This window comes from Rhyacophila brunnea, unplaced genomic scaffold (genome assembly GCF_057557595.1).
Source record: "Rhyacophila brunnea isolate RB1 unplaced genomic scaffold, BYU_Rbru_1.0 scaffold_12, whole genome shotgun sequence".
NCBI lineage: Eukaryota > Metazoa > Arthropoda > Insecta > Trichoptera > Rhyacophilidae > Rhyacophila > Rhyacophila brunnea.
Window position 1 is genome coordinate 23948590 of NW_028232774.1, and position 14140 is coordinate 23962729.

General features: G+C 33.2%; 2 protein-coding genes across 2 annotated transcripts in view; one reads left to right on the top strand and one right to left on the bottom strand.

The window, feature by feature from the left end:
* The window catches only part of nvy (CBFA2/RUNX1 partner transcriptional co-repressor nervy), a 216353-nt gene that overhangs the window by 169168 nt on the left and 33045 nt on the right, over window positions 1–14140 (top strand). The gene's annotated exons all lie outside the window — the stretch shown is intronic.
* Window positions 4120–8800, bottom strand: LOC147077951 (pancreatic lipase-related protein 2-like). Its single transcript, XM_085940047.1, has 3 exons — window positions 6627–8800; window positions 5851–6115; window positions 4120–4457 (listed from the first exon to the last, which is right to left on the bottom strand). The coding sequence occupies exons 1-3, from the start codon at window positions 6867–6869 to the stop codon at window positions 4120–4122; spliced, it is 846 nt and encodes a 281-aa protein (XP_085796173.1). The 5' UTR covers window positions 6870–8800.

Genomic DNA, 14140 nt, shown 5'->3' on the forward strand with positions numbered 1-14140 from the left:
ACTACAATATGCACACTGTAGAATTTAGATGATAAAGTATCGCGAATGTCTACGTATAAATGAGGTGCACAGGGTGTTTCAAATCTGAACAGCCGTCGCATCAACTGCTGCGAGTATTAGCAATTTTATATCAAACACCGTGTGTGCTATGTATTAAATTTATAGAAAGCCGTGAGTAGTTTTTAGTATCTGCAGACTCAATATTCTGCATGCATAGTAAGAAGCTAATGGCTGATATAGGTTGACAATCAAAATAAGTGTTTGAATCAATGATGTTGAATAATAACTTTTTCTAGTCATAACTCTTTTGTTGGTATGAACATTAAGTACATACGTACTGTTCAATCTCCCATGTTTCAGAGTGAGTTATAGTTACCAAACTCTGCAATTTAATAAGGGATAATAAACAATAGCCATGTAATAATGTAATTCAGTGGCGAAGGCTCCATAGTAGGCGATTATTTAAAGCCTACCTACTACGAAAAATAGATCTTCAAGCAAATAATTTAAATTAAATAAAATAAATACACTGAAAAATCTAAGATAATTGATAGACAACTATTGTCAAAATTCAGAAGTACATAGCTTTATTTTATAAATTAGTAAGGTTTATAACCATAACTACTGCCGCATGGATTCAAATATGCTATGAAAATATTCGATGGGAATTTAAGATGTGGTTTGTATGCGTTTTTAGTCACGTGACGCCACTGACGCCAGTCTCTGTCTGGCTTTTTATTCCAAAATCATAGGCTGTTTAGTTAGCGCTTACATCCGCACATTCATTCAAAATAATTAATAATTAAAAAATAATTTCTATGGGATTCAATCACATATACATATTGATTGTTGTTAAAAATATTAAATAATTTATCTCGCGATTTTTATTTATCATATTATTTATACCTAAGTCTGTCTTTTAAATATATAAGTATTTTAAAATGTCTAGTTTTACGGGTTAAATTATAAATTGTTATGGAACATATTATACACAACAACGGATATTTTCAAAGATGATAGATAATATATTTTGAGCGTATGTTACGTTTATAGGAAAATACATAATTCAATCTAATTGCTTATTTATAAACTAATTATATCAAAATAATTGAGATTTTGAAATTTCATCGATTTAGTGTACCTATTCATCAGTAGTAATATTGGGTTATCTTCTTATTTCCCGTAAATATATCTGACAAGCTTGGTTACTCCACGGCCTACCTCTTTCCAAAAGTCACCCTTCGCCACTGTGTAATATAATGCAATACCTACGGAATTACTTGATAAACACAGGTAAGGGGCATCATATTATTATGGTGATAGGCGATAGCACTACAGACCCACACCGGATATCACACACAAGACGACAATTAACTAATTAAAATGATATCACCGAAAATGTACGAAAAGGGACACGCACTTCACGCCCTTTCTTTTTTTCTTCTTCTGATTCTTTGTAACGCGTATATCTTGTCCGCTGTATATTATGCACTTGCATTTCCGTTGAATTAACTTTAATGTTTTAACTTTCGTGAAAGCTTATTGTTTCCCGATCGTCTTCTCGCCATCTAGTCTAAATATATCCTTGAAGGTAAATCACCTGACAATTACCTTCAAGACGACGGAAAACGTAAAAACTATGAATATTACTCAGGAGTTGAGTTGCACAGAAGTCCAGTCTTTAGTAAGGAGACGAAGGAAGGATAACACCATCACACCACATCAGGTTCATGTTAACCTAAGCCACCTGATTCATTTGTCTTCTTCCCTGAGGGACATAACAGTACGTTTGTGTCAAAATTCACTATATTAGGCAGTCACACGAAACTGTAAATTTAGATTGTATAGATCTACCATCATAAATTGGCATTTCAGCGAGGGCGCTAGTATGACATTGAGAATATTACCATAACTAACAAAAAAATGGTAATTTATAATTTTTTATTGGTAGTAGATTTCTGTACAAATATTATGCAATCCATAATTCAAGAAACATGTTGTAAAATTAAATGGAATTTGTAACAAATTTATCCTCGATAAACAATTTTAGTTTCAAATTCGACCGGCTGCCAACTTACGATGGTAGATCTTTAGTACTAGTTATTGCTAGTACTTCGAGTACAATATGATAAACTGACTGTATAAAATGATGATTGTTTCATATTGAAATAGATGGTAACACGTTAATTGAGTTGAACGAAGTATATATACAATTAAAAATTTTCATTTAACTGTGAACAGGTTACCTCAGTGCATTCTAAAATAATCAATAACAAGCACTACCATCATATTTCGCTATTTAGTGCCCCGGCCCGTCTATTAGTCGGCCTTTGTTTATGTATATAGTCCAGTAATAAAAGGGGTTTACCTGGAAATAATTCCCCTAAAGGGGAGACTTTGCATAATAGGTACTCGTATTTATAGTAACAGTATACCAAAAACAACACTGGTAATGCTATGCTACTGCCGCCATCTTGGTAAATAGCGGATGATTTAGTATTTCATCTATATCTTATTAAAAGTTGAAGATAATAAAGAAATATATATTTTAAATGGGAAATTTTTGTATTGGGACATAAGGTGTGAATGTGAAAACAGATTTTGAATATGAAATTTAAGCTAATTTATGTGACCAAAATATAATAATTCCTATTTTTCGATCACGGTAATAGTTAGGTCAACAATTATAGTGTGTTCTCGGTAATGTGAAGTGAACGTGTACGATCCAAAGTGACATTCATGATCGGAAGAATAATCGAGGCAGACGATCGGCGTGAAAATTTGGCAGTGTTATTATTGGAATTAATCTGGGGTCCGCATTTCTCACTGTCGTGGTAGATTTAACATCTCTGTGAAATTAATAAAAATAAATTTTAAAACAAAAAAGTAAGCTGAGGTCATAATTAGATGTTTTTAGAATTACGCATATTAAAGGTAAACAGTTGGCAGAGATAAAATTTGTATTGAATGTAAAATTTTAATTAAATATAATAATGAATGCATATTTTAATGGTATTTATTTTGCAAAATAAAATTTCCACTTCAAACAATGAAGTCGGCAAAAAAATATTGTAACAGAACATGATACATTACATGTTACGAAAAGTTACGAATAGAGTATAGAGACAGAATTGCCCTTATTTTATCTACTGATTGTTATTTTGTAATATTTTCCGATGCCGTAAATCGCAGTTTACAAAGAATATCATAGTTGTGCTAACCTAATAGATGCACACATAAAATATGACCACTTTATTTATATCCTAGCTAGTAAGTTGCATATCCGACAATCACCATTATTGTGTGTTGGTTTTTAAAAAGTTTGTTCTTATGTCATTATTAGTGAATCCAATCCCGAGCCAAAATCTTGATCCCGGGATTTCGGGATGACGATTTGACTATCCCGGGATTGGCATTTTTTTCAATAGTTAATTTAAAAATTTTATATATACAAATAACGTTGATAAAATCGGTCAAAATAAATCTGGTATATAATTTATACTATTTACGACATTTATTGTTAATATTGTGTACGTTCAATCTTGGAAACACACAGGTTTAATGGAGTAAATAATGTGAAAGTAATACAGTTTTATTTATTTATGAAAAGATGACAAATACAAATACAAGTTCAATTGAAATAAAAAAAATGACAAATGCATTAAAAAACATGGTGGAATCACTTTGTTAAAAAGTGCGAAGCATTGTTTTTTCCAATCTTTCTCATTTTTATTAATTTATGTGAAAAAACTAAATGAATTGGCAACACATGGGTAATAAATCAAACTTCATTAAAACTCAGTTTATTTCTAATGTACCTAGTTGTATGTTATTAAAAGTATTTTTTCTGTTATTTTTTCGTTTTTATTTTATTTTCCATAAAAATTGATGAAAAAACTCAATCCCGAAAGTTTCGGGATTATGTTTACCAATCCCGGGATTCATAGGTTTCGAAAATAGTTCGGGATCCCGGGATTGAAATCCCTAGTCATTATCATTTTTATTGAAAAAACTTCTTAAAAATAAATAGGCACACTGATTTGAGGTTTTCTTTTGAAAAACTATACATATAAAATATCTACTATTTACCAGTTATATTCTCGGTAAACTATTAACTATCTATAAATTTAACTGATCGCCGGCATTAATTTTATCTTCAACATTTTCCACGATCGTTTTTCCCAAACCGTACGGGCTCTGAATCCTCGTCCTCAAATAATACGTCCCTCTGGCCCCGAAATCCGCTCCGTGCCCCATTCTAGTATACTTCATAGTCCCCTTGAACCCGATACACCATATTTTCGGCAACGGCGTGATGGAGGAACACTTCCTTGCCGGGAAAGCATCAGGGTTTGCTATGGACTCCTCGTATAGCATCCAGGATCGCTCGTGACTGCATGTAGATAGGGCACAGCCAGGTTGCGTCCGGCCGCCGTTTGGATAGAAGTCGACGTCTCCTAAAATAGTAATACATAACGGACATTTATTTATTGTATTGGTAATGTTATTATGAATGGTCGACGCAAAAGAAGGAGAATCTCTCAATACTTTCAGTCATATGGAGGGTGAAATGCTGAAATTGTTGGAGAGATGTACCTAAACAGGGAATATTTTTGAATGAAGTCACGGTCAGTACTGAAGTGGACACGAGAATGCCAGATCGGCGTCATATCGTAACTTAGGACAAATTTGATAATGTAAACAGGCACTAAACTGGCCGTGAAAATGTGATAGAATCGATTTATTAGTCCAACTTCGATGTGATTATGGTAAAAACAAAAATCTTCTTTTTTGTTCCGTTCATATGCATACGACAACTATTAGACGTTACGAGTCTGATGTTCGGTTTAGGGACAGTTTGGACATGGGTCAGGAGTCCCGTACGTGCATCAGTCTGGTATATTCAGTTACGAAAGTTTAAAAATAGAAATATTAAAAAAATGGAGGAAGATTGTGATTTTGAAAGACAGCGACCCGGTACTATTTTATTTAGCACTACGCCACTGGTACGATCCCTTACAGTGTAAGAACACTGACAGTACGAAGAATAATTATTATGAAACAAGCTGATAGAGTTAATTTGGACATTTCCCGTATATTATTTACAAATAGTATACAGCAGATCTCAGCCTGTGATTTGTGGACGTGAATAATTTGTGCAATATTCTTAATGTCGGTAGTTCCAACATGGAAATACAACCATCTTCTTAGTGAAGTCTGTCCTGAGTAACCTCCTTCACTCGGTCGCTACAATGCGCCGATACCATACTTTCCCTCTGCTGCACTCGCTCTGAAGGCTACTGAAAAACACCAGTTTCCCCAGATTAACCTAAGACCTAAGAACAAGACAAGCCGATTAGTCCATTTTTTTTAATCTTATACGTAACACATTTTTTCTTCCGACCATGTCCGACCCTAATAAGATCATATGGGCCTCCACGGAGTGGAGGTTTGTATTAACAGATTTTGTTTTTACGAGAAATGGATGTCAGTCACTTGCTCAACCTATTAGGTCCATACTCTGACTAAAACACAAATTGAAAAACAATATGTGTACTTGTCAGACACGTGATTCGAACTTGGGTCTGACAAACCGCGCGACCATTGTGGTTTGTAACACATATGCACTCATAATACTAAATAATCATAATACATAATTTAAATCACGACTGCCATAGTTTACACTAGATTAATGAATGTTGATTTCTTATTTTTTATTGAAGATACTTTGTAGTTTTGAAGACCGTCGTAAATACACCAAATATTGCAAAAATCCTAGAATTAGTAACACAGTTATTACCCGGCGAGTTAAAGATATGTGATCAAATCACTAATTCAAAATGATCATACCAACTCTATCTTCTAAGCCAAAAACTCCTCCATCTGTGTGAATAACGTCTACGAATTCTCCGTCGCTTGCCGTCAGTCGCTCATCAGCTGTCTCCAGAAAGAAGCATGGTCCAGCTGGATCCAGACCAGTGATTCTGGATATCTTCTCTTTTACAAGTTGGAAGTATGTCTTTCCTGCAAATCCAGCTATGTGAGCTCCCAAGCTGTGGCCAATAATATGAATCGATTCGGAACGAACACCATCTGAAAATTCATCGTTACATGTCTATAATGTTCTTCTGCTGTGTTATGTACTGTCACAGTAGACTGCCGCTACGGGTGAAAATATGTAATGTTGTTTTTTTTGTATTTAAAATTTTATCAGACTGATACTCTCATACCGTAGCACATGTTGAACCTTTAAATGGCCAGAACAACAATAAAGTCACCTCACTCGTATCGCGCTACATCGCCAACCACATGACTCAATGACCGTGTTTTATTATGTTCTTCACGCCTGCGCATTTTAGACAAACATCAAAACGAGTGCTCATTGTTTTTATTTTCTTTCTCTATGGATTTTCTATTGATATCTTATCATAAACCGTAACTTGTGTGCTATTGGAGCACGGGCATTATAATGATCAAGACCGATTTCATCTGCTTTAAAGCGGCATTTTTGACTGATACAAGATAACACATAATATTACTGCTAGTTATACTAACGTATTTAGTGCTGGAGGCTTACTCATGATTAATTACTATATTATTATATACATACTTTTATTAAATTCCACCAGTGTCTTTCCAAGTTGCTCGCCTATAAACCTCACGCACGTACTGGCTTTATAATATAGATTTCTGATTATACTCCCAGAGTCCAAAGTGAGAACATTATAGCCCGTTGCCTTCACCAACGCCTGTGATACTCTGCTAGGAGCTGGACTGTCAGAGTTTGACATGAATCCGTGGAGGAAAATCACAAGTGGCAGGCTTGAGTTGAAACTTGGCGATTTCAGGAGTTTGTCGGTGGCATCCATTATGTTGTAGGTCTCCTTAAATCAAATTAAATGCAGTTTTTAGCAACTTATTGTAAAAATGTCAACCGATAATAATTTAAAACAGATATTTATATTGAATTTCATTGAATGTAGGTTCTATGTATGTTAATTGTGTTGACGGCTATTTCGGTAAATAAGAACCATCCTGCAAACCTATTCTAAGATGTTAACTCCAAAATCAGTAAAAGAAAGACAGTATTAAATAATATAATATGTCGTATTCATTCGGGAAGTTAACTGTCGCACCGCGTTAACTGCGAGCTGTCAAATGTTGTTAAATAGTACAGTAAAGTTAATACGTCTTAGTTGATTCTAATCGGATGTATTTGGAATTAATTAGGAAGACGCAGTACCGTGTGTTAGAAATTATTATTGTAGGTAACCGCATTGTTTATGGAATTGCTCCGATACATAATTATATAGATACACGTGTTATTTTGGAGCAATAAAAATATCGGAAACATGATACCATGTTAACTATTAAGAATAGCCCTGATGGAAGATGATTTCATAGCCCGAGACGGCTGCCAGAATTACCAACTCGAAAATTGTAAAATTAAAAATAACAAAATCTAAATTTCTCAATACTTACAAGTTTACAACGCAATGCAATCAATGTAATATTGATGAAGAATAAATTATTTGAGAATAACAAAGATATCTCACTTATCATAAAACCCTAAAGCTTAAAAACTATTATGAGAGTATTCCACTTTTTTTTTCTTTCACGACCCGATTAAAATAAACGAGTCCTTTATTTTGGTGTCAGTTTATTTTTAAAATTTAGAATTTGCGTTAAGTATATTTTTTATTCACCTTACCCCATTTAATACGTATTTTCACTGTCTTGCTCTCTCTTACACTGTTACATAATATATGTTTTCTCTCGTGCGTTACAGATAAATCAATGTGATTATAGTTAGTATCAGTTGGCGAGATAACAATAACTAAAATGCATATTTTCACCGAAAACACAGTATGCTAAGTCAATTGTTATTAATTTTGTACAATAACGAATTGTTTTCAAAACCTTTTTTCCATTTTCTTGCCATAAATCTATGGTTAGCCTTGACACATCTGGCTCGTGGATTAACAGTTGTTCATATTCCAAGCCGAAGTAGTTTTTCACTGCAGTACCTGTAAGAATTTAAATTGTCGGCTTGAATTAAATTATTCATACATACCCATTCGAGACTGTACTAACTACCATCGAAAAGATGCGTCTAATGTTTAAAAAACTTTCCATTTGATAACTAAGTTCTCAAAACGCAAGACAATAATATCGGGTAAATTTGTGAGAGATTGTAAATACGAGTGTAATGTTGCAAATCCGGCAATGAATCTATAAACGAAGGTTTGTCGAAATCAACTATTTTTTTTTATTAACAAGTAAAAGTTTTACCAGTTTAAATCCTCTAGAATTTAGAAAACCAACAATTTGTTTTGCGAACAGATGTATCTAAACCAGAAGGTTTTATAATTATTTATTTTTTCAGTCGGGATAATTGGCAGGTTTTCAACTTTTTTCGGTTTCTGGAATTTTTAGCTGTCTGTCCTAACAATATTCAGGCACGATGTAGATCAGTGTTTCCCAAAATGGACGATACTGCAACCTAATATGTGTTGGACAATTATTGTGACGCGTTGAATATAAATAAAAGGGCGGTAGAATCAAAAAGAAAACAGAATACAAATTGAAAATACTGTTCGTACATCGTTGGCCTATTGCATCATGGGTCCCAGGTTTGAATCCTGGGTCTGGCAAGTACACGTCATATTGTTTTTCAATTTGTGTATGAGTCAGATCTAATAGATGAGCAAGTGGCTGACACCCATTTCTCGTAAAAACAAAATCCGTGACGAAACAAAACCTCCACTGTGTGGAGGCCCATATGATCCTACTAGGATCGGACATGGTCGAAAGAAAAGAAATAATAATGAATGTAACATACAATTAACGCTCATGTCCACCGACAGATTTTAATAAGCAATTAGTATTGGAAGGTGAGCCTATCGGCAGGAATGTGTATCATTGCGTGCTTACAATACGATACTATGAATATGCTACATGTATGAAATCTACTTTAGATTCATCCTGAATTTTGTGACAAGCAAGTGCAATATACAATATATTATATTTATTATTTTACTCGATAATTTTATAATTTAAACATCAGAGTATCTTATGTACAACAACACCTTCCTTTGGCTGCTACGATGTTTTTCAAAATCCGGGCTAGGATTGCTACCAATAATTGTCGATAATTAAAAGATTGTTTACCAATACCAAGAAGAAAGAAAGGACACCTTACCACTCTAATTGATTCTGCGAAATCTAAATATTATGAAAACACATTTCGTAATTAATTTATGTTTTTGAATAGATAATTAGGCAATTAGATATCCCGCGCTGCATGTACTGTTAAAATTAATTGACATATCTCTTTCTCGCTCCATCATACGGGCGATCGCGAGAGCGAGCAAAATGCATGATCCGCGCACAGAGTTTTGATTTTTACCAGTTATTGGAAACAATCGGTTATCCCACACGAGGGATAATACAAAGTAGTGGAATTAGGAAACTACCCGGCCGAAAAGATAAATTTTGCATTGTGGCCTCGTTAAAAGATCGCGTACAATATGCGTGCGTGATTTGTGAAAAAGGTCTTCATGGTGTTTGTTTATTGAAACATTTAAAATATGTGTTGCAAATGATTTTCTTTCATTATTTTTTTATAAATGAAACTGTTTTTATATAGCACAAATCCACTTTACTTTAAACACTGAGTTGAGTAAAAGTCTTTCCCATTGTTTCAAATGCATAAAATAAAATAAAACATTGTTCTTCCACCAAGAATTTGAGTGTAAATAATTTTTTTTATATGGTAAACTGAAATTTGTATTTGGAATTGTTTTTATTGTAAAAAAGGTGATGCCATGAAAATACAATAGTTATAAGTTCTAAGCCTACCCAGTCACAAAACATATTATATGAATCGGGTTATATTACACAACAATAAAACTAAGTAGATAAAACAATGTTTCGTACCACTGGTGCAGTACAGTAGTATGTTCCCAAATTAACTTAAAATTTCAGGCATCAAAAGCAAAACGACGATCGTTGTTAGCATTTCTGGCCATTATCAAAAACAACGATATATCGTTGCGTAGCATTCTATATTCATATAATAATAATGTATATTAATATGTTAAAATAAGTAAAAATGTGGATATGAAAGAATGCTAATTTGTTATTGATTTTCAGGAGAGCATCGAGTATTTTATTTCTGAAAAGAAGGCAGTAGGCCCAATAAGTTTGGGAATCTCAATTATTGTTGATGATTCATTTTTAGATAGTTCTACATTATAGACTTAATTATATGCTCCATCTGGGAAAGTAGTATATGGGTTAAAGGGGGACTGACAAATAACTATCTTACACAGTGGGCATTTACGTTATCACCGTTCGAAGCGCATGTCTAGATAATGACTTACTTTATTTTGAATATAAAAAGGGAAAATGATATAAAAAGGATATATATTTTTTATAGAAAAGAAATCGGTCTCCGGCTCAAGTTAAGGTTTACGATATTAGATTATTTGGGATAAGGGCTGAGATTTGTTGGGACCTCAGTTGGGACTTTCACAAAAGAAAAACGAATTATTCACATACGTACCTACCTACTAAAAATGTCGTATATAAATACAATATACACATGCAATTCTACTATTGTCAACAAAATATGCATATATTATATATTATATTGTATATACTAGCAAATATTACCAGATGGCAGTACCACCTCATACGCTAATGTATTTTCAGTCTTATGTCTTTGTTCTAGTGTTTCAGACTCGGTTATCTATATGCTGCTGCGTCAGCCTGTTGGAGTCTGTATAGACTATAGAGTCTCCTGCATGGCCCCCACAAGGGGGGGCTGACATGGCTCTAGCCTAGGGGCCCGGCGTGGCGGGTCAATTAGATATTTAAGATATTTGCTCTAATAGTAGGTAAAAAAAGTCACCTGCGGCGCTATTTCACAAGAGAGGATTTTACATTTAAAATATAAGGTCGTTAGATGCATTTTTATTGTTTTGTGTTGATACTTGACAACTACATAATTCAAGTAGACCTCTAACACAATCTTGAAAACGCTTCTGTTGTGCGTCACACATGCCATTAAACTTAGCGATAGGTAGGGGTGGCCGCCAAAGATCCTAGCCGGGAGGCCATTTTAGAATGTGTGGGCCATGGTCTCCTGACTTTTCCGAGCACGCCATCGCTGAGCTCCTTCATTTGTTAAGCGGCGACGCTTAGTTTAATGTTTATTTCTTATCCACAATGTTTTCTCCACATCTCTATTATAATTACTCTTAAATCTCTTGAATAGCACACAAAATTCTTATTTAAACGCCACTATGTTGATTTTTTTAAACCTTCATTGTGATTTATTCACTCCTGATTTTTTAAATTTGAATCGAATATATTCTTATAAAATAATATATTTTCAGAGATATATCTTTCCTATCCGACACCATATAGGTACCTCAATGTGTCACAAATTAATATTGTAATGTCGTTTAATACATTCTATAATATAATCGATATGATATTACCGCACTGCAAGAATCCGTCGAATTATTATTAAAGTAGGTATCATTTATTTTCTTTCACGACCCGCTTAAAATAAACGATTGTTTTATTCCAATATTTTTCAAATTTTGAATTTTCGTTATCGTGTACGTTTAATACGTCTTCTACCTGTCACTCTCTATCTTTTTTAAATTTTCATATATTTTCTCTCATGTACAGATATTTAAAGACAAATTTAATACATTATTATAAGACAATGCAGAATACGAAAAGGTATCGAATCTAAAATATCATTACAGGTTTTTTTTTTCAAAAAGTGGTTGCTCAGAGCATAAGAAAGGGAAACTTTAAATTTTATTTAAATACGTATTGATTAATTAAAGCACTTTTAAATTTATATTACCTATATAAAATTGCATGCTCTCAATTCTATAGCACCGCACCGCACTTCGTTTTAACTACAAAAAGCTGGAGATTTAAAAATCTTCTGTCCCTGAATGACCGATTTGGTGACCGTTTTAATATTTTAAGAATCGGCAAACATCGTGGTCCAATGCGACTTCTCATACCCATGGTTTTGATTCTAGGTGAGATAGTAAGTGGTATAAATTCTAATGGATTCAAGCTATGTACTATTCCATTTGAGGATGAGGATTAAGGTCTTACAAAATTTATATATGTATGTATGAAAATGTATGGATGAGGATTTAGGTATGTATAGGTGTATATTAGATGAGTTTATATATATATTATATTAGGCGAGTTTATATGTACTTTTTTTAAATAATGTTATAAAAAAGTAGGTACATACCATGTAAGAGTATTATTAAAGACTAATATCTCATTAGTTAACCCCATTAATTAATTATTTTTCTTATAATTGACGATTTACACCTTTTGAGTGTAGTATTTGTATTGTTTATAAATAACAATGATCTATTATTAGGTTTTGACGACTTAATATGCTATCGAGTGTATTGTTATTAATAAGATAGTGTATTTACTGACACTTCAACTATTCATGATTTGTTTATTGTATTTTTGTGACCTTTGACTTGATAGGTAGGTAATGGAGTTTTTACCTACTTTATTGTATTGATTTATTATATAAGCTAGAGTAAAGAGTGTTCGTTGTCAGTGTGTGTTTACCTATGGTGAGCGTACACGGTGCCTGAAGATGCCGAAAGGCGAAACTCGGGTCGCAAAAAACGATTTAAATGGAATAGTACAGAGCTTGAATACTTTAGAATTTAAATTCAAATTCCATCAAGTACCTTCAGTCCATAGTATTAATAGTAAGTGGTAGGTATAAATCAATATAATTTTCTCAAGCCTAGGTGTTTCTGTGAACACCACTGTTACTGGACTATTTTGGTATATTGTGGTGTTCAAAAAAAAAGAGAAAAAAATATACTGGAATAAAAAAATTATGAAATTAAAAATGGTTTCATTATCACTACTATTATTTTATTAATAAGTTTACTTACAGTTTCTAAATATCGCTGTTATGAAATTCCTCTCGATCGGAGTTGTGATGGCCGATATAACCTTTATATTGGAACCTACATTATCAATTCCAAACGAAGAAGAGATATATAAAACAATGAAACAAAATATTATATTCTTCATTTTTTATCTAGTTCGATCTTCCTATAGATCTTCCGTAGAACTGAATAAAAAAATCTGCAAGACTATTACGACTTATTGGTGGGTAATAAGATATTTACTTGGATAATTTATAAAATTGCGATAATTTATGACACGCAAAGCACTTACCCTAATGCAAATGGATGTAAAATAAGTACATATATGTGGTTATCAAAAAAATAATAAATATATAATATACTGAACTTTTCTCTCAATATGTTGATTATGTCAATGTGTCACGCAGTGAAGTCCCTAGATAAAATGCCGCCCCTAACCAGCGCCAAAATATCGCCTCATTTTTTATACAGTATTTTTTTCATCCTTTCATGAGTCCAATATCTAAGAAATGTATTGTATGGATACATTACTAACAAAATATCAGACTAATTATTCACAAATCTGCACGTGTCGTTTCTGGTCACCAAAGACGTCGAAAGGCAACGGAAGTAAACGAGATATCGCGAACCCGATACAACCAGTGAGATTTTTTTTAATGGAAAGATATTTTCGTTATTACTAAGTTTAGGTACTTATTTATTTCTATATATTCCAAATGATTCTCCTCGCTTTGCCGCCCTTCGAGTAACTGCCGCCCCCAAGCGACGCTCAATCTGCCTACCCCCACGGGACGTCACTGGTGTCACGAGCTATAATGGCATATTGCATCATCTTATTGGAACCACATATCGTCCAGATAAAAATCATCTAATTCATGCCAGAAAAAATCGGTAATTATGTTACTGTAGAGTTTTCCATTGCCATTTTCGTTTTCAAAAAAATATGGTCCAATTATTCCTCCAGACTGTTACCACACCAAACTGTTAATTTTTGTGGAATTGTAATCGAAGGTGGAATAAAGAAGTTAATATCAGGATAAATTTATAATTATTATTTATTAGTCAGCAATTATTAACATCATACAATGCATTCACAAGTAAAATAATATTACATTACTTTACAATGGAAATTTTATCTAAGTGACGTAAAACATAAATTTATTACAGTATTA

Bases quoted from the DNA above. Each gene is read 5' to 3' on its own strand.
- LOC147077951 (XM_085940047.1), bottom strand. From the start codon at position 6,869: ATGGATGCCACCGACAAACTCCTGAAATCGCCAAGTTTCAACTCAAGC. The intron at 6,116-6,626 runs GTGGAATTTAAT...AGAACATTATAG, and splicing joins AGCAACTTGGAAAGACACTG to ACATGTAACGATGAATTTTC. The intron at 4,458-5,850 runs GTATGATCATTT...TTACTATTTTAG, and splicing joins TGGCTTAGAAGATAGAGTTG to GAGACGTCGACTTCTATCCA.